General features: G+C 43.6%; 1 protein-coding gene and 2 long non-coding RNA genes across 3 annotated transcripts; 1 reads left to right on the top strand and 2 right to left on the bottom strand.

Moving 5' to 3' along the window:
* Positions 1 to 747: 747 nt before the first annotated feature.
* ADAMTS1 (ADAM metallopeptidase with thrombospondin type 1 motif 1) lies at positions 748 to 9788 on the bottom strand. The gene is made up of 9 exons (XM_044251067.1): positions 8924 to 9788; positions 6959 to 7305; positions 6452 to 6584; positions 5887 to 6054; positions 5165 to 5451; positions 4760 to 4946; positions 4494 to 4669; positions 3206 to 3381; positions 748 to 2820 (listed from the first exon to the last, which is right to left on the bottom strand). Exons 1-9 carry the CDS (start codon positions 9609 to 9611, stop codon positions 2121 to 2123), a joined length of 2862 nt encoding a protein of 953 aa, XP_044107002.1. The 5' UTR covers positions 9612 to 9788; the 3' UTR covers positions 748 to 2120.
* A 2495-nt stretch (positions 9789 to 12283) lies between these two features.
* LOC122910345 lies at positions 12284 to 18319 on the bottom strand. The gene is made up of 3 exons (XR_006385213.1): positions 18256 to 18319; positions 15724 to 15834; positions 12284 to 12325 (listed from the first exon to the last, which is right to left on the bottom strand). It is a non-coding gene; the product is annotated as an uncharacterized LOC122910345 (long non-coding RNA).
* On the top strand, positions 12299 to 18755 carry LOC122910344. The gene is made up of 3 exons (XR_006385212.1): positions 12299 to 12432; positions 18016 to 18080; positions 18632 to 18755. It is a non-coding gene; the product is annotated as an uncharacterized LOC122910344 (long non-coding RNA).
* The last annotated feature ends 8993 nt before the right edge of the window (positions 18756 to 27748 follow it).

The following is a 27748-nucleotide window of genomic DNA, read 5'->3' as shown; positions in this document are numbered from 1 at the left end:
CCTGAGAGAAATGTAGTTACTTTGGAAGCAGTCTCAACATTCAGAGTCATTGATGCACCATTTAGTAAATTACAGTGATTTATGCGAGGCCACCTGGAGGGCTCCAGGGTTTCTTCAAAACACCTCTTGTTCCTGAAGAGCAAATGGAACATTTGGACGGTTGGGCTCTCCATGTGGCTCTATCCCCAAATGTAATTTTTGAGGTGTCATTTTCTAGTCAGTGGCTTCAGTGCTGTCACAAATTTTACTCACATGATATAATTGAAGAGATACAAAATGCATCCAGAATCCCACCTTTTCTCATTTGTGTTATATTCCTGAGGTGGGCAAACTACCCACAGAACGAATTTGGCCCAGTTCTTGTAAATAAAGTTTTATTAGAACACCATCGTGCCCATTCACTGATGTATTGTCTATGGCTGTTTTCACGCAACAAGAGCATAGGTAAGTAGTTGTGACAGAGATGATCTGGCCCATAAAACCACAAATATTTATCATCTGACTCTTCATGGAAAACATTTGCCAACCATTGGTGTATGTTTAACAAAAATCTGTTACTGAAGATATGATAGATTTCTTTTTTTGGTAACAATCACATACATTAAGGATACATAAAATACATTTCATTAGAATGAAACCTTATTTCTATAGAATTTAAGAAAGTTATTTAGTCTTCAAACTCAGTATTTGTGTCTCAGATTTCCTTCCCAGGAATTAATTCCCATTAAAAAAAAATAGACACACACATTCAAAAAGTGTTCTTTTATTATTTCTAGTAACATATATTGTATAAATACTCTATTTTTATATGCCCTTTTACAAAAGCGATATAACTTAAAAGTTTTATCATTAGGAAGAAATGTATAAAAATAAATATGTTATTATAGGCATTTATTACAAACTATAGTCCTTCTTAGAAGGAACACACAAATACTTATAAAGTATGTAGAATTTATAGTAACATATTTTACTATATACATATGGAAAAAAAAAGTCATATTCTCTATCATAGTAGAAGAGCTGAACAGACATTCACCAGGATATGACTGCTGGACCAGCTGCTGGGGATGGACCTGCTACCCCTCAGTAGCCTCCCCACTGTGAGACAAGTGATCTCCATGTCCCCAAACCCTGGGGATCCCTTTCTACACACCCTATTCTTATACCGGCATTACATCCTTTTCCTGTGATCACCCAGTCTTTCTTGAGACAGGAACGGTTTTTTGTTGTTGTTTTTGTTTTGTTTTGTTTTTTTTGTTTTTTGACATCCACATTCTTAAAGTAGGCTTACACACAGAGGAAAGAAAAGTAGGAGGTACTGAGCCCACCCTGCCTTCTGGTTTTTCCGAGCATCGGATTCGTTGCTGCTTTTTTAACCCTTGTATACTTCCTGCATTTTTACAGACACGTGGGATTGTTTCTTGGTCAAAATAAAATCATGAATAAAGACATAACAAGGGCGTAAGAAAGGAAAGAGTTCATTTGGGTCATGTTAGGTTGTTAAGCATTTCTGTCGTGGTGGACAGTCTTGAACTCTGATCTCTTGGTAGAAAAGACCGCAGGAACATTCTCTGAAATGGTAGCAGCCGTATCAGTGCTGGTTCAAGATGCTTCTTGTACCCCCTTTCTCCCTCTGCTGTTAGTGAGGTAAAGTAAGCCCTGTCTGAAGCTAAACAAATCTCTTATCTCTCCCGCTTTTCATTCCCCAACACACAATTTAAATATACAAAGTATTCCATCAGTACCACAACACAGGGACTGTATACTCCTTAAACTAAGTTGGACAATTGTTTCTATTTTCTTTTTAACTTGTCATAGATGTAACAAAAGGAATAATAATAATGCCCTGGGGCTTTATCATGCTATATCATTGCTCAGAGATTAATAACCCTCATTAACTAGCCTATCAGATTTGTAACTGGCAGGATATTCTGACGATCTAACTTCTTTTCTACCTACCTCTACCCTCCCAACTCCCTGACAGGCCTTGTTGCTCACGGGCAAGGTACACTGGATCCCCAAGGTACACTGGGTCCCTCCAGGTGCTGACATCGAGAAACTTCTTGATGTCAGCACCTCAGCCCTTCCATACCTCGTCCTTCCCCCTACACGGACGCTGCTTAACTACATTCTGCCATCGTGCAAAAATCTATGTAATGCTTCGGTTTCTTTAAAGGATCACAGCTCTCGTGAGACAGCACCGCCCCGTCCTGAGACAGACACTGCAAGGTTCTCTTTTTGTAACCCTTCCCGCAAGTCTTGGAACATGGGGACCAATCCCCTAGCTGCCAGTGGGGGCAGGGCAGGTCGGCGCAGGGTCTGGTGCTGGCCGGCTTCACTTCCTTGGCACACTCCGAGGCGGGCTGCCCGTTGATGTCCCGGCACTCCACCAGTCTCCGCTGCCAGCCCAGTCCGCACGACTTGGAGCATTCGCTCCACTCCTCGATGACCCATTCGGAGAAAGTAGGGATGGCGTTGAAAGACTCCTTCTTCTTCTTCACAAAGTAGGTGTATTTGATTTTGGGACGGAAGGCGTTGCCCACCGTGAGGACCTGGATGGTTATGGGCTCTTTGAGCGGACTGAAGCTGCGGATTCGTTCCAGCGAGGCGGAGGACCCGCTGTACCTTAGGACGGTCCCTTTGTAGGAAATGTCCTGCTCTAAGGTGGACAGAGTGAAGTCGCCGTTCAGGATATAGGTGCCGTCCGCAGCTTTGATGGCGAGATAGCTCCCGTTGTTTCTGGATCCCCGGTGATTCCGTTGCTTCACTTCAATGTTTGTCGCTCCAGCCGGAATTGTGACGATATCGTGATAGCCAGGTCTGCGGGCCAGAAAAAAAAAACAGATGTAAGAATCTCTCAGTCCTGGGGCGCCTGGGTGGCTCAGTGGGTTAAGCCGCTGCCTTCGGCTCGGGTCATGATCTCAGGGTCCTGGGATCGAGTCCCGCATCGGGCTCTCTGCTCAGCAGGGAGCCTGCTTCCTCCTCTCTCTCTGCCTGCCTCTCTGCCTACCTGTGATCTCTCTCTGTCAAATAAATAAATAAAATCTTTAAAAAAAAAAAAAAAGAATCTCTCAGTCCTTTGGCTAATTCTCTGAATTACCTTGAAACCACGCTCGTCCATCAACGGAGCATGAAACAATTCCTAGAGCCATGAAATTACATGTAAATAATAAGATCTTTGGGAGTACGACGTTTTAAAACTCACTTTGCACTGGTCACCGATCCTGAGGTTTTCTTGCACGTGGATCCATTTCCTCCACAGACGCCACATTTATCAAACTTCTTTTTGGAATCTATGATGCGATCACAGCCAGCTTTTACACACTGTCCTTGCACGCAGACGGAGGTGGAATCTGGGCTACATGGGGTACCGTCCACCACCTGAAGAAAAAGAGAAATATATTTGTGTCACAGGTTACCGCGGGAAAGAGAGGATGCTCTGATAATTAGGAAAGTTTCTCTCAACATCGTCTTCCGATCATCGCAATTAAAACAGAACTCAACGCATGTCACATACTACCCTTCCTGGTGGCTTTTTCTCCACAGTAGATGTAGATGTCTGAAAAAATTATAATTTCTTTTTGATTATTTATTTATTGAGCTATATCACTTCCAGGTAAGGTCAACAAAAGCAGAGCTTGTTAATGTGTTTACTGTGGTCTGCTCCATGCCTAGAATAATACTCAACAATCGCACACGCTAAATTAGTCAGTTGTGTGTTGAATCTGCAACTGGGAAGTATTTTCATAGACTACAGTGATAACAGCACATGATAACTCAAACAAAATTCATTTCCTTTCCTATTTTTTTTTAACCTCAGAATCAGATTTACCCCCTCAGCAGAGAGCAAAATGATGCTTCTACAGTTTCAAGAGAAGTCCTCAAACACAAGAGTTATCGATGCTCAGACTTCATTTTAATAAGTCCGTTTGCACGTGTTACTGCTAATCACCATTTACTAGTTTGGTCCATGCCTACGTTATTCTCCAAAGCCACTGGCTGGTTGCCATGCGAATTTAACGATAAAGAGTTTTTCTTTGTATATCAGAGGAATAACAAGCAACGATAAGAATCCCGAGTGCTAGATTCAAGCTTTATTCATCACTGAAAGCAACACCACACGCAAAGCGGGCAGTTGCCGATGTATCTGGAAGACAAGGAGGTCTAATTTGAAATGGAAAGCGTTAATATATAAACTAATGAAGGGGTGCATGGGTAGCTCAGTGGGTTAAGCCTCTGCCTTCGGCTGGGGTTATGATCTCAGGGTTCTGGGATCGAGCCCGGCATCGGGCTCTCTGCTCAGCAGGGAGCCTGCTCCCCCCTTCCCCTGTCTGCTCTTTGCCTACTTGTGATCTCTCTCTCTCTGTCAAATAAATAATTTAAAAATATTTTTTAAAAAATGTATAAACTAATGAAACTGCGTCAGAGGTTGTGTGAAAAGGTCACAGTTCAAGCCCTTGTTTCTTAGACAAGAGTACGAATGAAAGAAGTACCTTGGGCTGCAAAACGAAGAAGAAGCCAATGCCTTTGGCTTGGCAGATGAGCTTGCACCTGTCCTTGGGGGAGACTCCGGCGTACTTGGGTGTCCACTCCACCGCGGGCCCGCTCCCAAAGGAAACTTTAGAAAACTCATTGTGTGCCTCACATTGTTCCTCTCTAAAGGTTTTTCCTAGAAAGAAAAGGATATAATGACATCACCAGTTTTCAACCCTTACCTGCTGGCCTGCGGCCACATGGCTTTCGCCCCATTTCTACTCACCATTGTTGTCTGGACAGTCTTCAATGTTACATGACCTGTAGCGCACACGCTTGCCTTCACAGTACTTCCCTCCGTTTTTGGGGACGGGGTTGTCACATTCCCTCATTGTGTACTGAACTCCTCCACCACACGTTCTCGAACATTCTCCCCAGGGTCCCCATGGCCCCCAGCTTCCATGAACAGGAGTCTAAATGGGAACACAAGGGGTCAGCATTAGAACTCTTTACAGAGGTCTTCTTAGGAAACAAAAGAGAAAAGTAAGAACCAAAGAATCAGCTGTAAAAGCAACCATCAAAGCCACAGGCAGGGATGTTTATGGTGATACCTGATGCTTTGGTATCACTTTGTTCCTTCCCAGCTGTGAATTTTAAAGGAGCATGCACACGTGGCGATCGGAAAACTCACATGGAAGTGCATCTTGTCCGTCTTGTTCACACACTTGCCGTTGATACACCATCTCCCTTCTGCACAGCTGGTGCCGTCTGCCCAAGGGAAGTGTTTGGTTTGGCACACCAGCAAGCCGCCGGAGGTGCCTGTGCACCAGAGGGTCGTGCAAGTGCTGGCCGCATCTAGGCAGTGTTTGGACTCCTCCCCGAACGTAAATTGGCATTGCCGGTTGGCATCATACAAGGTCCCGGGGAGATCTGAGGGGAGCTGGATGGGGCTCTGGGGCTTGTCCATCAAACATTCCCCTGCAAAGGAAATGCCCAGTCATTACAAAACAGGAGAGGAAAACACACGGAAGGCCGATCGGTTTCAAAAAATATGTATCTTATAAGACATCATAGATAGCAGAGTGACTTGAACACCAGAGCTTCTGGGGAAAATGCCAGAGATGTTTACATGATTTGTAGTATTTTGTCCTCAAAGGGGTTTCTGCGTTAACAGTGATGGGAAGCTAGTGCTCGCTGAAAAAGTATCAAATTAACGTACATTAGGAGCTACCCAGCCAGAAGAATGATCTGTTATTACAAATGAAGGCCTAACAATGTATGTTCTTGACAATGAAGGTAACGTGGAAGGAGGAGAAATAAAAAGAACAAAAAAAGAGAGAATGAGGTGGTTTAACTAGAACCTTCCATGTGGAAGCTGGAGTCCACCTAGAAAGAGTAACTCAAGCTTCTTACCGTGACCATTATCCAGAAATGACGTAATCATGTAGGCACTGCAGGGAGACCAAGGCTGGCTGTGGTTCAGGTTGGAAAGCATTGACGCCATCATGTGGGAATTCTGGTCGATGCCATTAATGCCGGCACACTGCTTTGCATCATCATGGGGCATGTTAAACACGTGGCCTAAGAAGCAATCCAAAACCCACATCAAAAAATAGATCACTCGCAGCATTTGTTTTTCCCATCGGGGATTCTGTTTGTCTCAAAGTGGGGTTTCTAGAAGAAGAAATGTACTTTGGCAACCATCTAGTTCGGACACAGCGTGCCAGTCTTGTAAAAGGTGCAAACAAATATGCAAATTTCCAAAGGTCCAGAGCTCCTTCTATGTTATTTTGAATCCAAATAAGGCTGGCCTTTGTTTAGAATAGTGGGGGGAAAAAATACTTCCTGCAGTTTCTAGAAAGCTCCAGAACCTAAAATAGCAATAAACCTGCCGACACTTCCCCCTTCAGTGAGCACATGGTTTATCCCTTTGGAAACTCGTGCAGCGGACTCCACTCCTCATGTGAAATGGACTCACCTAGTTCATGAGCTGTGGTGAAGGCGGCTTGCAAACCGTCATCTTCTATGACTGAGCAGCTTCGGCTGGGGTCACATATAGTGCCAACGTCAGCCATCCCAAGAGTGTCACAGGTCTGGGCCCCACACAGGTCCTGAAAGGAACAGACGTGGGTCCTGACTCAGAAGGACAGAGCGCGAAACCTTTTGGCAGAGACCTAACTTTCTGGCAACGTGTATCTCCACCTTTGTGTGGGAGTATTTACATTCCCTGCTGCTGAGCTGTGCTTTTGGGACCACTGTGGGTGACTTTAATGAAGATTTTTCTGTGATGCTATTCAAATAGGACTGTGAGACTTGAGATACTAAAATTAAGGAAGACCTAAATAAGGGGGACTAGCCTAGCCAATTAAAAAAAAAAAGAAAAAAGGTAAGTGCAAAAACACTGGGGAAATGCCTTGAACACGTTTGCTTGTGACAAAGCGGACTCCCTTGAGGACAGTCCTAATCCGCAGGGTCCTGCTCCTACCTGTCTGGTGAAGAGAATCGCGGTGTCATAGTGTTCTCCATCCCGGTCACTGGGTGGGTTGTGCTGTTTTTGCCAGTTGCAGAAGTTCCGTAAGGTGAGGGCCGCGTTGGAGGTCACTTCTGGCCCTTTCTGTTCCTCGTAGATGACCAGGATCTTCACTACCACCAGGCTCACTGAATTCCGGATGCTGGGGTGTTTGTACAGCCTGGCTGCCACGGAGAACAGGGTCAGGAGGTAGTGCTTCAGGCCACTGCCGTGAAACTCTGCCATTGATTGGTCGGCCACCAGCATAGTTTCCACATAGCGGTGGCTGGACACAAATCGCTTCTTTCTTATGCTTCCAGTTCCTGTGAAGAGACAAAAAAGATAGTTTGCTCAAGGACAGTCTTGCCAAGAATAGTGACCTTCCCAGAGTATATAAGGAAAGCCTAACCCGTCAGAGCAAATAAGGCAAAAATAGGCCTGGAACAACAATAACAAAAATATTTGCATCTCTTTTCACTGAAAGTGTTATTTTTAAAGTTTTTTTCCTTTATTATTTTTTTTTCCTCCCTCCTTTACTAGAAATAAAAAAACCATGTGAGTCACTGAGGCTTCGGACTTTTTTTTTTTTTTTAAAGCAGGATTTCTTTTGTCCTCCTTGAAATCCTATAAGCTGACCAAGGCAGTGTGCACATTACCCTGCCCAGCTGTAGTAAAAATTTGGAGCAAGGGCAGCAGGCAGAGCCCCTGAGTCACTCTTTCACAGGCCAGTACTCAAATCCTGAATGAGATCATCCGACTCCACGTGGAAGGCCCAGGGCAGGGCTGGGGCCTCTGCCAAGGGGCCGGGCCTGGAGGAATCTCGGCCTGCTCTGCTCTCTCATTCCAGGGGTCCCTAGGGATGCTCTGCTCTTGCCAAATCCGGGCACAAGGACCACACACTCTGCCCAGCAGCCTATTGCCCTACTCCCACTGTCCCAGGGAACTAAGTTCCTGCCTTGAGCCATGGGGCCACGTTTGATTATTCAGAAAAGAGCCCTTTGACTCTCTACTGAAAACCAGCCCCCAGGGAAGTCCTAAACTGGACGCTGACCGTGCACGGGCTTCCAGGAGCTGATGTCCAGGGGAAAACATGAAAATTCGAAAACAAGACACGTGAGAAAGTTAAGGACGAAAAGAGGCACCCAAGCGATAGAATGAAGAGGACAGGGCAGTAATCACCTCGCACAACTCAGTGAGGGTGAGGCGTTGCAGGAAGGTTCGGCAGTGACTAACAGTGCTTGAGTGCAGAATTTTGGCCGCGAGAGGGAGCGCAAACTGGGAGGCCGAGTGGGAGGCGTGGAGAGGCGGGGCCCGCTGCGCAAAGACCTCCCAAGCAGGTTCTGCAGAGGGGCCCCGCCGCCGCCAGCCGGTCGGGGTCAGCCTCTTAAGGGGGAAGGGGGAGAAGGCGGAGGTCCGCGGAACCGAGATTCTAGCGCAGCTGTCCAGGCTCGCGGACTGCGCGCCGCGAGGTCGCCGTCGCTCCTCCGCCCTCCATCTCCGCCCTCCTCTGGGCGCAGGGTACGCGCTGGCACTTAGGACGCTAGGCGCAAAGTTGCAACCCGACCCAAGAACACATGTACCGGCGTTAAAAAGAAACTAGCAGGACGGAAATAAGTCACACGCGCTCACACTGCACTAAGGTGGAAGGAGTAGGGTTATCAACTCTTCCCTTCCCTGTCGAAACGCTGCGCCTTAGCAGCAAATCGTTGATTTGTCTGTCTTCCCTTGACCATTCATTATTCGGGCAAACGGGATTCTGTTCTAGCAAGGATGGGATTAGTTCAACAACCCAAACCTCAACCCACATTAGGCCTCCATCCGGTCCGCAGACATCGGTTTCTGCCTGCAAACAGTTTACCCTCCGCACGCGCCGCACAGAGACGGTGGGCAAAGTGGGATGAATGGAGAGACAAGTGAGAGCAACTCTTCAGGGATCGATACCTGTCGGCTGTCCCGCCCGCTGCGGCGCCGGGTCCCGCCGCGGCCACTGCTCTCCGGCGTCCTCGCCCGCCGGCCCCTCGCCCCTCCCAAGTCGGGTCTCGTCGTCAGTGACCCCGCACTTGGCGCCGCCGCCGCCCCGCCGCCTCCGCCGCAGGAGATGGAACTGGGGCCTCTCCGGCGGCTCCTCCCCGGCGGCGGCGGCGACGGCGGCAGCTGGGGCGAGACGCACGGCGGCGGCGACCGGCGCGGGCTGGATGAAGTACTCCTCGCCCTGCAGGTAGAAGGCGCCGCGCACGCCCTCGCAGAGGCTGAGAGCTGCGGCCGAGCCGGAGTCGCCGTTCACCGTGCCGGAGTAGAAGCAGTGCGCCAGGTCGCCGGCGGCGTCCGGACCGAGCGCGTCGGGCCCGGGCCTGCGCCCCACCGTCTGCAGTGTGAAACCCGGCGCCAGGAAGCCGCGGTCGGGCTGCAGCTCCAGGTGCAGCCGCCGGCCGAAGGCGTCCAGGCGAAGGTGCGTGGTGGTGTGTCCCGGCGCGCGCTCCAGTGCGGGCTGCACCAACTCTTCGTCTTCCTCTGCGGGGCGCCCGCGCGCGCCCGGCAGAAGCAGCAGCGTCGTAGCCGCCGCGAGCAGCAGCAGCGCGGGCGCAGGCTGTGAGCCCCGAGGCCGCCGCGCTGGCTCCGCGTTCCCCATGTCGCTGCCTCTTGTGCGCCTTCGAAACCCTACGGGGACCGGTCGCTGCACCCGAGTCCCGGGAGGCACCGCGCGCCCCAGTGCACCGGGCGAGGGGACTATTGTTCGGGTCGGGAGCACGGAGCCTCGCTGGCCTCGCTCTGGGATGTTAACAATTACTGTTACTCTTTGAAAGTGCGCGCAGAGCTGGCCGCGTACAGGACTCCGGAGTCACTGGGAAGGAGGCGCTGTAGTTCTGCGGGAGCGCGGGAAGTTTTTCTTCTGGCGCAGAGTTGGAGGCACCTCGCAGCAGGGGCTGGATGGGAGGCTGCTGCAGAGCCTAGAAGTGCCCTGGAACGCCTCCGGGGCAGCGGGCAACGGGCAACGCGAGGATCGTGCCTGGAGCCCCTCTTCGGTCTCCGCCTTGGCCGCAGGGCTGCTGGCTTTGCGCAAGACTCGGTCCTTTCGGCCCTACTCCTGCGCCGGCTTTGCAGTGGCCCCTGGCGTGGAGCCGCTCTCCAGCGAGTGCGAGCACCAGGCAGCCGGGGCAGCCCTTTTATAGTCTTGACTGCATCTCCACCTCCCTCCCCCCTTCTCTCTCCCTCTTGGCCTCCTTTCCATCCCAAAGACACCGCCCCCAAACTCAGTCGGTGCTAAACCGCGCTCAGCGCCGCGGGCGCGGGCGGGGGAGGGGACGGCCTCCGCGTTGGCAGGGCGCCAAGGCCTCGTCAATCTGGGGGCGGAAGACGCAGGAGGGGCGCTGTGACCAGCACTTTGTGCGTCTGGGGCTGATGCGGGGAGAAGGTACTCCCTTCCACTGCGCCTTCTTCTTCGTGGGCTTTCCGGACCACCCTCCCTTCTCGCAGCCCCTGTGCGGGAGTGCAGTTCGCGCGCTGGGCTGCAGTTCCCAGAAGGGACGGTGGGGGTGGAGAGCTGAGTCCCTTCTCCAAGATTTCCCTGCCTGGAGGCTGTCACTATGCCCCTTGCCTATGTCACCCCCTCCCGCAGCCCCTCACTCCCCACTTTGTGAGATGAGCCTTCCCAGAAAAATACCTCACCCCACCTCTCCATCTCGCGGGCTTGCCCCGGCCGGTTTGTGCAGCTTGCTCTCTCTTCGCCCCAACAGTTCTGGGGGAAAGCTTGTTTGGTCAGTGCCTCCCTAGAAAGCATGCCTGGGTCTGGGGGTCACTTCCCGGGCTCTAGGTTTCCAAACTGCGTTCTCGTTGACCTTTATTACCTCCACCCGTCTTATCTCCTGACTTAAAGACTTCTCTTTGGAGACCAGGCTCGTGCTTCCGGAATAGGTGATCTGGAACGCGTTTTAATTCCCTAGAGCCTAAGGAGGGACTTGCGCTTTCCCTTGTTCATTCCAGAAATAATCAACTCCCGCCCAGTCTGCCTTCCTCTACCTAATAGCTGCCGCAGAACGTAGGCCAGGCTGGCCGAAACGTGAAGGAACCCCACTTTTCCACCCAGACACCAGCGGGATCGCTGAGGTTAGAAAGTGTGCAGTGGGGAAATTGGGAGCTTCGCTTCCTTCCCTGACCCCTCCCTCCTCTTCCCACCAGGAAGGGGAAAATCTGCATCCGCGTTAGGAAAGCGAGCAAAGATGAGCCTTTCCACCTCTTAGGTTCCTAAGCAAAAGCTGAGCCGCTCTTCCATCGAAAAAGAGGGAGGGAGGGGCTCAATGACACAGAGGAAGGAAATGTTTCATAATGCTTCCACAGGCGGAAAACCAGGGGACAATGGTGAGAACGGCCGCCTCAATGCGGACGGACCTGTATCCCTTTCGCGCGGGCTCCCTCTTCCTTGCCCGGGGTCCTGTCTCGCCGCTCCCGCCCCTTCGTTTGCACCAAGTTTTGTGTCAGCCCTTTCCTCTGCCCTCCCCAGACCTTCGCAACTTCATTCTGCCCCAGCCAGAAGGGCCCTCCAGTCCTCCCACACGCCCCTCTTACAACTTTTGGTTTCAGAATACTTTCCAACTTCCTCTCCTGTCAGAGTTCTAGATTGCCTGCTGGAAAACACAAACACAAAAGCCTTGCTTGCCTCTCTTTAGGAGAGATCCAGTGGGAAAGAATGGCACAGAGAAGCACACGGGCTTCACACTTGCTAAGGCAGTAACCAGGGGCCCCACCCGCTGAGGGACAGATACGTTCTTGAATGCAATTTTCTCTGGCTAAGGTCAGTGTCATAGTTAAATGCTGAATGATCAACCCGAGAATGATGTTTTAATACATTTTAATAGCAGCTTAAAGTGTGTCGATGACCAGTGTCCCTCTTGTCTTTGCTGTTCCACTTTTCCCACCATCTAGCTAACATTTTAAGGCTGTGTGTCTGCCCCTCTCCTTCCATCCAGCCTCCCTTCCCAGCCCATTTACTTGGTTCCCTTTGTCCTTCAAATTTCATATCAACCTACACTCATGAGTGGCCTCATTCATTTCTACAAAGTCCAACCTAAGTTTCTGTTCATCTTGGAAATAAGCGATGCACTTCCCTGTGCTTCCAAGGTCATTTCCTACGCAATCAGCCCTGCTTCTCCAGGTTTGATTTCCAGACTTTGTTCTTTCTTCTCGTCTCCTTCCTCCTCCTCGCCCTCCTCCCCTCCTTCTCCCCCTTCCTCTTCTTCCTCCTCCTTTTCCTCTTCCTTCTCCTTCTTCATTTTTACATTCCTCTCCTCTTAGTTTTTAAACGTGCCGCCTTTTAATGATTTCAATTCATTTGTTCTTTCATTTTACCTAGAAAGAAGGTAAGACACTTGGGAGAACATTTGAGGGAAAATAATCACTTTCCACTTACAAGATATTGACTATGGAATCATGAAAACACGAGGGCAAAGCCATCGGTAAGTTTTCAAACCCTTTGCTTAGAGGAGGGTTCTGGAAACAATAGATGGTGACCAGAAGATTGTGATCCCACTGGTTTTGAGATGAAGATTTCAGATACCTGCGGTGGTCTAGGGGCTGAAAAACTTACCAGAGCAGTAAGGTTCAATGTGATTTGCTTGAATGGGGACAGGGAAATTCAGAAAACCAGCAGAAAAAAGTGTAGTTAAAAAAAAAAAAATCATGTAATACATTCCCAACTTTGAACTCCCGTACGTAAAATTTAGTTATTATATTAGAGCAAGTTGGGCCTTTAGTCTCTTTCTGCCTCCAGTGCGGTTCTTATGGGAAGTTTGTTTAATTCAAGGCATACATTTCTAATCTTGAATGGTTTACTTCAAAACTGTTACAATTTTTGCAGATTTCATGTTGTATATACAAATAGAGCTGAGAAAAACAGAGAACTAATGGCAAAAGAATGGCCAGGAACATGGCTTTTTTATTCACTGGGTTTCTCTCCAGATTTCTGTTCTTTTGCATAATGACTCCAATCTGTTGTGCACCTGTAGTTCTGGGAAATGATTCTTTTTTAATCGCTTCAACAGAGGCATGGATGTAGAAGTTGCCAATTACTAAGCTTGAAAAAGTCCATCCATGCTCAGTAGAACTTTTAATCTACTTACTTCTTTGTTTTTAAGGACCAGCACTCTGTTTAGGTGTTTGTGGAGTGACATGAATATGTACATATATTTATAAACAAAATTGTGAATTGAAAAACATACTTTACTAGAGAAGAAACAAGACCAAAGGAATCAAATTTGTACATGGTGCTAGTAAAAAGTGACATATGATATTGGATCCTTGTTAGTCAGTTTTGTACTCCCACTCATAAAAAGTTTCCTTCTTGATTTAAACGATTTAAACGTGTACCCAGTGCTCACATGCTGAATTCCCCCCTACCATATTTCTGGTTTTCTCTTTATAGAATACATATGTGCTTATGGAAGTATAAATCTTGATATGCTCTAATTTATAGACCTTAACCAGTTTTTATTATTAGTAGAGATGACCTAATAAAAGTTAAAATATTTGACATAAAAATATTTTTACAATTAATAGTTTGGCCTTTTAAAAGCATCTGTGTCCTCTATTAACAGAGAAAAGAAAAAGTTTTGTGCATTTTAAAGTACAAGAAATAAAGTTATTCATTCTTATTTATACTTTACATGTTTGTATGTGTTTCATATATTTATATACTACAGACACAATACTCAATTTATAATTCTCTAGAAGTCTATACCAAATTAAGTATTGAAATGGCCATGAAATGAAGAAATCTGGTAAAATACATGAGTTATTAGCGTTGTTCTAGTGTAAACATTGTGTACAGAAACGATGTACATATTTCATAAACATGTAATGCTCTTCATATTTTCAAACCGGAGGATTTACCAATTAGAAAAAGAAAACTGTTTAACATTAGTGTTTTTTGGGGGGAAACATATGGCTCAAAGTAACACTGGACCAGTGGACATTTTATTTGATTGTAAATGAGAAAATAGATAGAAAACATTTATTTTAAGCCAGTTACATACCCAGAAATACAAATATTAAGGAAAAAAAACCAGAAAAATTGTTGTAAATTGCATTTGGACTTAAATGCTATGACCTCAAAGTCATGCATTTGCAAGAACCAAAGAGTAAGACCTGTCTAATCCACTGGCCTTGTTTGACAGATGTGGAATTGAGCCTCCCAGAGGTTAAGTTCTTGCCTAAGATGTAGCCAAATTGGGGACTTAGAAATAACTCTGGCTCATACTTTTTCATCAAATGCCTTTGGGAATTTTAACCAATTAATTGCTTTGGTAAGTAAGTATGTTGTCAGATCTGTCATTACTGTTGTTTCCAGTGATTAAGTTTATTTAAAACTCTAACTAGGAACTTTCTGGCAACACAAAATTTCCACCTTAAAAACTCCACGGCCTTCAGTACTTCTTTTTTTATCCACGAGGTGGCAACGTTCTACAACAAATGATGTTCAAGCTGTTTGTCCAAAGAGTTCAAGGCTGGAACTTAAAGTTTTTAACACCTTTGCAATCTTATTTAATACATTTCTACTCAACTGCCTCTTGCCTTTTGGTATCATGGAAAATATCCTTTAAATATTGTAACTTTAAGTGTAGTTAATAAAACTTAAAACAGTAATAAAATGCCTTAGCTAAGTCCTTAATCATGTAGCTCTATCAGTTTAAACCAAAAATCAATTAAGCTTAGGAAAAAAAAAAAAAGGGAAACTACGTCATAAGATAATACTGTGGATAACTTCCGTTCGTCACACTTAAGGGCTTTTTACAATTCAAATGAAAAATCGTAGACATTGCAGCTTACTAAGACAAAAAATCATTCACTAAGCAAATGTTATTATTAAGTGCGTAAGTATGGTTAGTATACATTTATACCTGACTATCAAGGCTAAAGTTTCATACTTGCTAAACTTACTCTTGGTTTAGAGATTTTCCTTGGCAACAAAAAAGAACTTCAAGCGCAAAATTCTAAGAAGAAGAGAAAATGTTCTACCACCAGGTGGTGACAAAGGATAAAATTTAAAATCACTCCTAAGGGCCAGTACCTCATGAAATGTTTGACCTCCCCAAATATAAGTGATTTCCAAATGTCACAGGAACTTAAAATTGTATCGAGAATATTTTATTACTTAAAATCAATTAATACTAGCGTAGTATCTCTAGTTTAATAAATTCTGGAACTAGAAGTGGACAATTTCAGTCAGTAGGAGGCACATGAGACCACAGAATAAGAAATTTAAACTATTCCCACCTAGCTTATAATTTATTGATCAGCTCAATGAAATAGAAGCTTTTTTGTTTTGTCCCCCCCCCCAAGCTATTTAAGCAGAGACTGGAAAATCAATTGTCCAGATATTTTGGAAGTAATTTTTGAGATTCCAAAGAGCAAATTTGAAGATTTATAATCTTCCTTCCTATAAGAAGGATTTACGACTTACCAATGTTCCTTTACCAATGACTTAATTATGAAGTTCTGTGGTTTACTGATAATTCACCATTGCCATGGCAACGAGTAGCTCACAATTACTGACATTTGCGTATCTTCAAAGTCCTAGGATTGCTGCCTACCTCCCATTCTCCTGGCCTTTATTCCAAGCCCTCGACTCTGGCCATTGCTGCTCTAAACACTTCTGGGCAGGTGTAACCTGGTGGTATTTCCCAGCTGCACCCCATGTCCTGGCAGTTTCTCATCTGGAGCCCGTCTGAGCTGCGGAAGGATGGTCTTACCATGCCGCTGGGTCTCCGCTATTAATGATCTTAGCTGGAACCTGCTTCAGCGCTTGCGTCTCTGCTTGACATGAGCGACTCTATCTTGCTCTCTGTAGTCCTCTTCTTTCCCTTGGAGACAGTATAAAGGTCCATTGTACATGTGTCTTCAGAGGGTCCTGATAGAACCAAGTTCCAAGTGTCCCTAATGCACCCTTGCATTGGCTTTGTCCCTTCTCCGTCTTATTCCTTGTCTCCTTCTCCTGCTTCCTAAGCTAGCTTACCTGCCCTTCCGACCTCCTCAAAGACTACATGCCCTCAAGCCCTTTCCTGAGGCTGCTTTCTGGGCTCCACTGAATGTCAACTCATGTCAAACCAGGAGTATCTGAAGCTGCTGTAGCTGGCCTGCTCCCTGATGGGACAGCTGCTATTGGTGGGGTGATGTCGCCTGCGCCAGGCAGTGGCATTCTAATGGCAAAGACTCTGTGGTCTGAAGTGGCAGGTCTTTGGAGCCAGGCTTTTAGAGAGAATGAGGAAAAGAGTAATTAAGAAGAGCATGTGGTTGGATGGCTTTTGACAATTGCTTCAGAGCAGGGTTTGGCCAACTCTAGCCTGTGGGCCGGCCACCTATTTTTATAAATAAGATTTTACTGGAAGGAAGCCACCGTTGTTTGTTTGGGTGTTGTTTCTGCCTACATCTGCATGACAAGGTGGAGTTGAACAAGTGCGAAAGGGGCCATGTCCCCCACAAGCCCCAAATCTTCATTATCTGGCCCCTTACCAAAAAAAAAAAAAAAAAAGTGGTAACCCCTGCTCTAGAAGCCTTGAAAATGTTTTTGAGAAGAGAGGTTGTTTTTCTGATTCTTACGTTTAAGGCATGTCCTGAGTCATCCTTATCGCCCGCAGCCAGAGCCCAGACACCGCTGAAAATCTGAAATGCCTCATCTGATAGTTGCCTCATGCCGAAGTCAGGGTCCTCATAGAAAAATGTGGGGCCCTGAGACACGAGATGAAGACCTAAGATGGAGCCTGAGAATCTAGACGCTCCACATTCTCCTGAGCCCTCCAGATTGTCAGAGGCAGGTATCGCCTCTTTGACACCACAGAGCAGCCTCTTGTTGCCAAGAGACCCTGAAGCTCTCAGCAGCCTTTCTCTGAAAGATGCTTTCCTTCATTAATATCTGCCCCCTCTCCTGCATTTCTAGGCTCTTCTTTCCTGGAGGAATTTTTTTGAAGAAACGATGGTTGTACAAATTATGGTCCCCAATTTTTTTTTTTTCTAAAATCTAGAAGTGGAAACAATGCTAGTCAAAAGCACTGCAATAGTAACGGCAATACTATCAAATTATATTTGGCTAAGACAGTTATAAGACAATTTGGTTATATGTATGACATTATGGAAGAGTTTGTTGTACCGTTGTGAAAAATTTTGCCATCATGCACAAAATCTGCAGTGCAAATGCAGAATTGTATTTATTTTAAGGTGAATGGTGTGGCCTGTTGGAGTATATGCAATTAGCTAACAAGAAATCCTGGGGGTCTAGAAGAGATAGCCAAAAACAGATTAGTCCCACCTGCTCTCTGAGAATTGGTGGTGGTTGTCCACAATGGATTCCTATCCGTGGGGATGGCTCTCATCTGGTGCCTGTCTGAGATTTCTAGGCTAGGCTAATAGTAATGATTCTAGGAAACTTTGTCTTTGTCCATCAGATCTATGGAGATTGGGCTAGGAGAACACCAATGGGCTGTGTGTATGCGTGTGTAGACAAGTGACCCCTACTCTTTTTTTTTTTTTTTCTTTTTAGAGGTGGGGGAGGGGCAGAGGGCGAGGAAGAGAGAATCTTAAGCGGGCTCTGCATCCAGGACAGAGTCCCATGCGGGGGCTTGATCTCACTACCCTGAGATCATGATCTGAGCTGAAATCAGAAGTTGGAAGCTTAACCCACTGAGCCACGCAGGCACCCCTGGCTAACTCCTATTCCATTTCCAATTCCCTGTTTTCTGAAAAGGGGCTGCCTGCTGTTCCTTGATAAGCTGTGCCTTTTTTTTTTTTTTTTAATGTTGTTCCTCAAGAGCTCCAGTATGCTAGAAAAAACAAAACAAAACAAAACAAAAAAAAAACAAAAAAATCTAGGCAGGGGAAGGGAGCCAGTTGTGAATGACATTATATAAGAATTCCATTTTCTTGGGTTTTCCCTGACAGTAATGTGTGGCATTTCTTTAGTGTTCACTGTGTGCCATGTATATTTTACATATTTAAGCTAATTAATCCTCACATGTAGTTTCATTGTTCTTATTATCTTTGCTTCACAGATGCCGAGGCAGCAAAAGTTAAGGGATTTGGCCAAGCTCACACAGCCAATGACTGACAGAGTCAGGTAATCTATTCTTTCAGCCTTTAATACAATCGATACAATCTTGATCAATACAAGCACAATATGCAGACAACTCTAGTTAAAACTTGTTAAGGGTGGTGAGAGTATAGAAGAAAGAGGACTGGGTAGGAGGAGTCAGGGCAACTGATTGCTGATGTGCAACCACCTGCTCACTCACCTTAGTCATAGACTCTCTGGAACTTAGCTTCTAAATCTGTGAAATGGGCAGGTTGGACAGTGCCAGCTCCACTATTCTGTAATTTAAAGGCAATTTTAGCACTTAGAATGACAGTAGGTATCCAAATTGCTGTATATGTGTTTTATGGTATAGCTCTGCCGTGCAAGCAATTTATTATGTGTTGTGTCCTCGATGAGGTAATTATTCAGTAATTTTAGGTCAATGAAATCTTGATATAATTAGAATGTTGTTCATATGAGAAAACCAGACCTGCTTTTTCTTTTTCTATGAAGCCACTGTGGGCTAATGGTATTTTTGTCACCAGTGTGAGGACGCAATGAATTAAGACATCAAATAAGATGATTTTGTCTTACAGAATTAAACCTATAAAAGAATTTGGGAATATGATGGCATAAAAGGATGTAGTTTCCAAAGGATTCAGTGCTACGTCTTGTAGATTCTATGACCTGGTTGAAAATGACGTATATGTATATGTGCATCATGTAAGTATAAATATAAATATTATGTATGGATCTGTATATATATATTTATATATCAGAAAGAAGAAATAGATTCCAAATTTCCATATTGTACCCCCAAGTCAGGAAATACAAAGTCTTCAGTTTTATGGCTTTGTAACTTTAAAATAAGCACACTGGATTCTGAGTAGGTAAATGTAATGTTTTCTGGAATCCATCCACACCACCTTCATCTCTAACATATATTGAATACTCAGGTACAGAGACTGAACCATGTTACTACAGCTCTGCCAAACAGCCCTTCCTAATTTTATTTTATTTTTAAATTTTTTTTAAGATTTATTTATTTATTTGACACGCAGAGATCACAAGTAGGCAGAGAGGCAGGCAGAGAGAAAGGGGGAAGCAGGCTCCCCGCCAAGCAGAGAGCCCAATGCAGGGCTCCATCCCAGGACCCTTGGATCATGACCCGAGCTGAAGACAGAGGATTTAATGGATAAACTGATGTTCATCCACACTCATGGAAACTGCATAAACTATATATATGTCTCATTCAAAATTAGAAATCAAATAAAAGAAAGTAGGTGAAACCCAAAAGAACGTTGCGAGAGAGCTGCAGAGACACACCTGTTAGACACAGGTGCCCGGGTCAGGCGAGCTCACTGGGTGATGCGGAAACATCCTACAGAGAGGGAGAAGGCACAAGTCAAGCGTTTGTTCCTCTTTTGGAAAATTAGAAATTAAAACACAAGGAGATTAGTGACATGACATGGAATGAGCAGGAAGTATAAGGCAAAACCATACAACCTTAAAGAACATAATGAATCAATCTTCTAACCCAGATATCATTTCTGAGTAGCTGGGGTCTTTGGATATGGACAGAACACTGAGACTGTCGCTCATTGCTTTTTGAGCCCAGGTACCATGAGGTAAAGCAATTCTTACCTGAATTCTAAGAACAGACTTGATGATTTTAGGGACAGTATAAAACTCATATCATGAAGCCAAAAAGACCGAAAAAAAAAAAAAAAATTCTTTTCCCCCCATCAGCAATGCGTCAAATTAGAGATCTCTCTGTTTACGTACTTTGCACATCAGAAGTTAGTGCACAATGTGAAAATCTCACTTAAGCTCATCAGCCATTTCTTTCCGAAGATTTAGGATTTTATATTGGTACTTTTCGTTCCCTTTTTACATCTTACGTTTGATTCTATTACAACAAGTATAGCCATCTTGCTATTTCCAGGAATATTACTCGCTTTAATTGGCTGGTGAAAGCTCCAAGTCATTCTCTGTAGGCATAAAATCCAGGCCAAAAAAATGGGAGAAGAAATTTTGTTACCAATTCAAATGGCTTTTTAACAATTGTATCAAGTTTTTCCTGTGCGACTCTGTCAATCTTCTTACCTCCCCTCCTCCCACTTTTCCATCTTTCTCTCTGTGTTCTCCTTTTTAAATTTACAATGTTTATCACGTATTTGCTGTGTCAGTTGCTGTACCGGGCATTGTGATATTTGCCCTGCACCCTGAAATTTCAGTCTTATACAGGACTGTATAAGATTGCTTTTGTGAATCTTATACATTTATTTATTTTGTGCATTTTATTAACCTATTGAGGCAATCATCTAAGTTTTCTCCATTATTTTGTAAATGTGGGAAGTTACATTTTAATGTTGATTCACTTGTGATTCCCAACAGAAAGCACTTTTTAAAAAATTAGCTTCAGAGGTAAAATTTCGTGATTTACCAGTTGCATATAACACCCAGTGCTCATTACATGAAGTGCCCTCCTTTTTTTTTTTTTTTTTGTTTGTTTGTTTGTTTTAAAGCTACCCTATACCCAGTAATTGCACTACTGGGTATTTAACCCAAGATACAAATGCAGTGATTGGAGAGGGTACCTGCCCCCAGTGTTCATAGCAACAATGTCCATAATAGACAAACTATGGAAAGAGCCAAGATGTTCATCAACAGATGAATGGATAAAGACGTGGCGTAGATATACAATGGACTGTATTACTCAACTATCAGCCGTTACTATTTACATCAATGTGGATGGAACTGAGGATATTATGCTGAGTGAAGTAAGTCAATCAGAGAAAGACAATTATATGGTTTCACTCATATGTGGAATATAGGAACCAGCACAGGGGGTCATAGGGGAAGGGAGGAAAAACTGAATGGGAAGTCATCAAAGTGGGAGAAAAACCATGACAGACTCTGAACTCTAGGAAACAAACTGAGGGTGGGTGGGAGAGGGCTCTCTGGGGGATGGGCATCAAGGAGGCCACGTGATGTGATGAGCACAATGTGATGAGCACTGGGTGTTCTGTGCAACTGATGAATTGTTGAACTCTACATCTGAAACTAACGATGTGCTATATGTTGGCTAATTCAATTTATTTTAAATTTAAATACGAATGTATCCTATACGAATGTTGCTCCCAGTGTAGTTAGGGCTACACGGGAGATATAGATAAGGTGGAGGGGATGGCATAAAGATGGAGGCATAGCCTTGTCCAAGGGCAGGGGGCAGCGGCAGTGAAGATTTCACAAAAGAGGAGTTTTCGATATAATTTTCTTCTTTTCATTGTTTTGAAACATCATAAAAATACATCATATGTGAATAGTGCTACCACTGCTGTGCCTCTTCTAAAGTAAAGAACATGGGAAAATTATCTTCTTATGAAAAGGGTCATATACTTTAGAAATAGTTTCTCTATTTATTTTCTGTCCTTTGGCCTAACATGTTTTGTTTGGTATGGCTTAGTTTCTACATTCCACTAGATGATCCTTATTAATCATTTTGTGTAGAAGGAACATAGAATTGGTATGATAACTCGCAGATAGTCACAGAAGAAAGGGGATTAGTTACTGAGAAATTCAGTTTAGATTCATTTAGCAGTAGGGAAAAAGAAAGAAAATTATGCTAAGATCTAATTTTGAAAGTTTACTGAGTAATTTGTACTGTTTAACTTTCTGCATTTCTGCAAAACTTTTCTTTGGTATCATTTAGGAATGTTATCAGTGTTTCTTTGTTTTTTGAACAAAAAAGATTATGGATGCCTATAAGACTAAAATACTAAAATGTTATTATTTGGTGTAAAGAATGACTGGAGCACTGTAAAACAAAATAAAACAAACCTTTAAGCTTGAAGACTTAAATTTAATATTAAAATTTTTAATATTTTTCATATTTTAATATTTTCTCCTTTACACGTGATTTATTCTTTTAAAAAGGATTGGGTAAAGTAATAGGAATAAGTTTTAGGGTTCTTTACATGGCATTTCCTCCCCTTCCTAATGATTCTTATTAATGGTGGAACAAAATAGTGAAACTATGAAGAGAATCTTATATTCCTAAGAAAAATAGATTCCTTTGTATCTGTTTTCAGATTAGAGGAAAATGCTTCTACTAAGGAACAAAAATAGTTTGTGAACTATAATTTAATTTTTATCCTGCAACTAATTCCTGGTGTGATATTATATACACATATATTAGAGAAATCAATATATGCCTTCAATCTTATTTTTATAAATTGTGATAATACTGCAGTTTTGAGCCCATTTTCTGAATTGGCACTTTTATATTTTTAAACATGTATCTTAAGTGCCATTTAAATGAAACAGTTACTGGAGCACCTGAGTGGCTCAGTCAGTTAAACATCTGCCTTCAACTCTGGTCATGATCCCAGGATCCCGGGATTGAGCCCCACATCAGGCTCCCTGCTCAGCGGGGAGTCTGGTTCTTCCTCTGCCCCTTACCCCACTCCTACTCTCTCTCAAACTCTCTGTCTCTCAAATAAATAAGTAAAATCTTTAAAGAAAATAAACAAACACTTATTCAACATGACTTCTTTTTTTCCCTTCACACTCTGGTAAATGCTGAAGTAGACATTCATGTACAGACCCAGAACAGTCACCAAATCATCAAAAATAACTAAGAAAATAATCATGATCAAATGTAAGTTTTTCTCCTTGGTGGAGTCAAAGACATAAATAATTCAAAATATTGTATAATCCGAGATAAACATATATAAAAATAAGTGAATGAAATTGATTTGGCTATGTGACGATGATGACGATAGCAATTGTGGTGGTGGTAGAAATGAAGACAGTTCATGTGTATAGACAACTTTTGGATTGCCAGGCACTACACTAAAGACTTCCTGTGCATTAGCTCATCTGCCTTCAAAATAGCCCCATGTGGTATTCTATTACTATCAACAGCTCAGAGAGATTAACCATCCTGCTTGGTGTTCCATAGCTAAGACAGAGTTTATGTAATCATTGATGTTGTCCGTGAAATATTTCTGGTGTTCCTCCTCCTCCTCCTCCTCCTCCTCCTTCTTCTTCTTCTTTAGATTTCATTTATTTGAGAGAGAGAGAGAGCAGAAGCAGTGGGGAGGGACAGGGGGAGAAGCAGGCTCCCCACTGAGCAGGGAGCCCAGTGTGAGTTTTGATCCTGGGACCCTGAGATTATGACCTGAGCCAAATGCAGACACTTAACCAACTGAGCCACCCGGACACACCGGAATGTAACAAATTTAGAACAACCCTTGAAAGATATAAAATGATTTGGTCAAATAATATCATATCTGTGTCCATGGAAGGCGCAACATTATAGCGTAAGGGCCTATTTAGCCAGAACAATTCCATCCGGTTAAACAGTGATTTTGTTGTTTATGCAGTAAAACTTAAACTGACCCTGCCCACCCCCCAAGGAAACTTACTTAAAAACAAGTTCGGGAAACCAGTCCCAAGTAACAAGGCCCAAATACAAGGGCAGATCAGGCCAGGTGGAGACATCCAGTCAGTGGGGCGTGCATACTGTCTCCCTAGCTACCAAGGAGTGTGTGTCCCGCCTTTGGGCGCCAATTCTGACCAAGGTGATAGGATAGTTCAAGTATCTACTAGGGTAAATTGTAATTCAATTGGCCACCCATGTGTGACCTAGCATGACTATGCAGCTTTCTCTGTGTGCTGGAATCTCATTGGCCACCTGTGTATGGCCAGGCCCAACCACATGCTCTTTCCTCTATACAAGTTAGTCTGTAAGACAGGGAGGGGTCTCCTCTCTGTAAGAGGCAGCCCCCACCGGTCAGTTTGACAATTGGTTTGATTCTCAATGCTTGGCATGAAATAAAGCTTTGCTTGACCTTTGCTTTGTATCAGTCTCACTCCTTTGATTATGGACCTAACACATAGAAACTCTTCAGTACCCTACACACCACTTTTAGCACAAGGTAGAAGTCTACGGTGCACTGAAGGTAACAGAAGCTAACTAAGTAGCTTGACCCTTGTTCTTCCCTATACAATGACTGAATCAAAAAAAAAAAAAAGGTGTATCCATTTCTTGTAATAAATTCCAATTACCTTGGTTTCTACTTTTCTGTACACAATAACCATCATTCAATGGAAAATGAAAATGCACCCTAAAAAAACAAGAGCAATAAATGAAGAGGTAAAAGAGTAAACAGAGCCAGACCCAGAAAGACACTTCTTTAAGGTATCTAGGACTTCAAAACAACTATGAATAAATCTAGGCAGCATGCATGAAACTATGTGTCACATCAAAAGAGATGTGGAAAGAAGCAAAATGAAAATGTAAGATATAAAAACACAGCATAAGATATAAAGAAACTCTGGGACGCCCGAGTGGCTCAGTTGGTTAAGCCGCTGCCTTCGGCTCAGGTCATGATCCCAGCGTCCTGGGATCGAGTCCCACATCGGGCTCCTTGCTCAGCAGGGAGCCTGCTTCTCCCTCTGCCTCTGCCTGCCATTCTGTCTGCCTGTGCTCGTTCTCTCCCCCCCTCTCTCTCTGATTTTAAAAAAAAAAAAAATCTTAAAAAAAAAATAAAAAAACAATATAAAGAAACTCATTGATGGACTTACCAGTAAACTGAAAGAGCTGAGGAGAGAGTCCCTAAAATTGAAAATAGGCCAATATAAATTATTCAAACTAAAATAGGAAGAAAATATTTTAAAATAACAAACAAAAACCACTAGAACATCCAAGATCTGTGGGATAATATTCTAACTGTTAACATACAAGTAAGTGCACTTGCCATTAGGGGAAAGAGGATAAAGCAGAAGACATCTTTGAAGAAAAAGATGTCCAAGAATTTCCCCAAATTAATGAAAGACAAAAAAAAAATCATGGATGTAAGGAACACAGAAAACTCCAAGAGTGATAAATAATAAGAATATGAAAAAAAATCCCTAGATACATCGTAAACCACCAAAAAAAAAGGGGGGGGGGAGAGAGAGAAAATCCTGCAGGCACATAATGAAAAAGAGACATTACATACAGAGCATTAAATATCAAAGTTACAGCAAAATTCTCATCAGCAGCGATGTACTCCCGAAGAGAATTGAATGACACGTTTCCTGGACTGAAAAAGGAAATAAATATTTCAACCCAGAAATCCATGCTTTTCTAAGAAACAGGAAAAAAAAAAACCTGTATGGTAGTGATATAGAAAAGATGTTGGGGTTCAAAGCTGACAGCCAAGAAATAATTATTGATATGTCCTTGGTGCAAAAAGGTGGTTTCATTAAAACACAAGGATAGGACATGTGGGCAGAAAAAGGAGTCTTGAGGAGTGGCCCCTTAATATACTTTCAAGTTGGGAGGGGTTTGGGATAGTGTAAATCTCTAAGTAATTTTGGAAGCAAGGTTTCTAGGACCTTGAGGGGGCTGGGTACTGGCTGAGTAAGGTCATTTCTTACTGTCTAATAAAACCTTAGTCTTGAGACTCTTCACATGTATATCAGTGAATCTTATGTTTTGGGGATGACTGCCAACATGTGTCTTGGGGGATAGAGATAAAAGACATTTCCAAAGGAATTTTATATGGTAAAGTAAACTTTCAGGATCTTTATAGGCTAAGATTGCCTTTTGTTCTTAGCAGAGTATTAACACTGAGGCAGCTGAGTTCCTAGAGGAGGGTCACTCTGCCTGTTTCAAGGACTTGTCAATGGACTGACTGTAAAAGGTGAGAAAATTTGATTTTTCTTTTGCTTTTGTTTCCCACATCACTAGAAAGGCAAATAGATTAGAATTTTGAAATATATATATGTGAAATATACCTTAAAGATACACAACAATTAATACTGATTGTCTCTCCAGAGGAGACTTCTATATTTGGGAGCAAATGGGAGACATATTTCACTCTATAGACTTTTGTCCCCTTTTATTTTTATTTATTTATTAATTTGTTTATTTACTTATTTTTAAGATTTTTTTTTTCATTTGAGAGAGAGACAGAGAGCAAGTGCACACACCTGTTCCAGACAGAGAGCACAATGGGAGGAGGAGTGGCAGAGGCAGAGGGAGAAGCAGACTTCCCGCTGAGCAAGGAGTCCAATATGGGGCTTGATCCCAGGATCCTGGGACCATGACCGGAGCCGAAGGCAGATGCTTAACCAACTGGGCCACCCTGGTGCCCATCCCTTTTATTTTTTAATTATGTGGACAAAAAGTAATAACATTTTGACCCTTGGAAGGGGCTAAATGATGTTTCTTTTGTAATATGACAAATCATTTTGAATTTTGTATATAAGAATTAATAGATAAGAAGAGGCAAGTAGTCTTTGACAACAATGAAGGAGAATGTAGACATTCAATGTCATAATGCTACTCTTGTTCAAACAACTAGTTCATGAATAGTTATTCCACAAAATAAAAGTCTATGAACAACTTATGATTACTTGTAAAATCAGTTTATGACAAAAGTGGTATTTTGATCAAGTAGAGACTATATTACTATTGCACTTTAGTAAATTTGCTAAATTGTCAAGAAATAAGTTGTTTTTCTAATACCACATACCAAGCACATCCTAGTGGAATTTTAACAACTAAAGTTAAAAATTGAAATAAGAAGAGAATAAGAACATGGACATATATACCTGTTTACCAATAGATTTAACTTAAAAGTTGCCATGTGTTGGAGCACCTGGGTGGCTCCGTTGCTTAAGCGTCTGCCTTTGGCTCCAGTCATGATCCCAGGGTCCTGGGATCCAGCCCCACATTGGGCTCCCTGCTCAGTGGGTAGTCTGCTCCTCCCCCTCTCTCTCTGCCCCTCCCCTGCTTGTGCTCTCTCACTCAAAAAAATAAATAATATCTTTAAAAAAAGTTGTCATATGTCAAAAAATGTAAGAAAAAATTAGATTGATCATAATTGAGATAATATAAAAAAAAATTGACAAAGGTCCCTCTTTGACCAAACTCTACACAAGTTTCTCTGAATTCTATTTAATCTTTCATTTGGGGGCTTCCATGTTTGTCTCTGGAATGCCCAATTTTAGCAAGAACCCTGCTAAGTCAGTTTAGCTAGAAATCCCCTATCCTCCATATCTGATCAGATTCCTCATTCCTCACCACGCCCTAGGTGATGTCTGACCACCCTGCCTTCAGCAATGAATCCTGCTGGGCCAGTTAAGCCAAATCTCCTTTCACCCCTGCTGTTTCCTCTGGATAATTTTCCATCCACGGAGCCCTACAGGGCTGCTTGGTGCTAATTCTTACTTTTCCTTGCTGTGTTTGCAATAGAATCTCATCTCTCTCACCAGCACAAAACCTGATTGCAGGGGTCCCTACACTTCTCGCTATGGTCACCTGAATAAAGGCTGCCTCACTATTCTTTATTAGCTGAATCATATTTTTTCTTTAACCCATGTACGACAAAGTATTCATGTTTTTTTTTTTTAAAGATTTTATTTTATTTATTTGAGAGAGAGAGACAGTGAGAGAGAGAATGAGCGAGGAGAAGGTCAGAGAGCGAAGCAGACTCCCCATGGAGCTGGGAGCCTGATGTGGGACTCGATCCCGGGACTCCAGGATCATGCCCTGAGCCGGAGGCAGTCGTCCAACCAACTGCGCCACCCAGGCGTCCCAGTATTCATGTTTTTAGAACACAAAGCTCATTTATATACGATTATTAAAATTTGGATGTTGCAATAAAAAAATTAAAATGACATAAACAGGGGTACCTGGGTGACTCAGAGGGTTA

Source organism: Neovison vison, chromosome 6 (assembly GCF_020171115.1).
Source record: "Neovison vison isolate M4711 chromosome 6, ASM_NN_V1, whole genome shotgun sequence".
Taxonomy (NCBI): domain Eukaryota; kingdom Metazoa; phylum Chordata; class Mammalia; order Carnivora; family Mustelidae; genus Neogale; species Neogale vison.
This window is presented reverse-complemented; position numbering and strand designations above follow the sequence as displayed.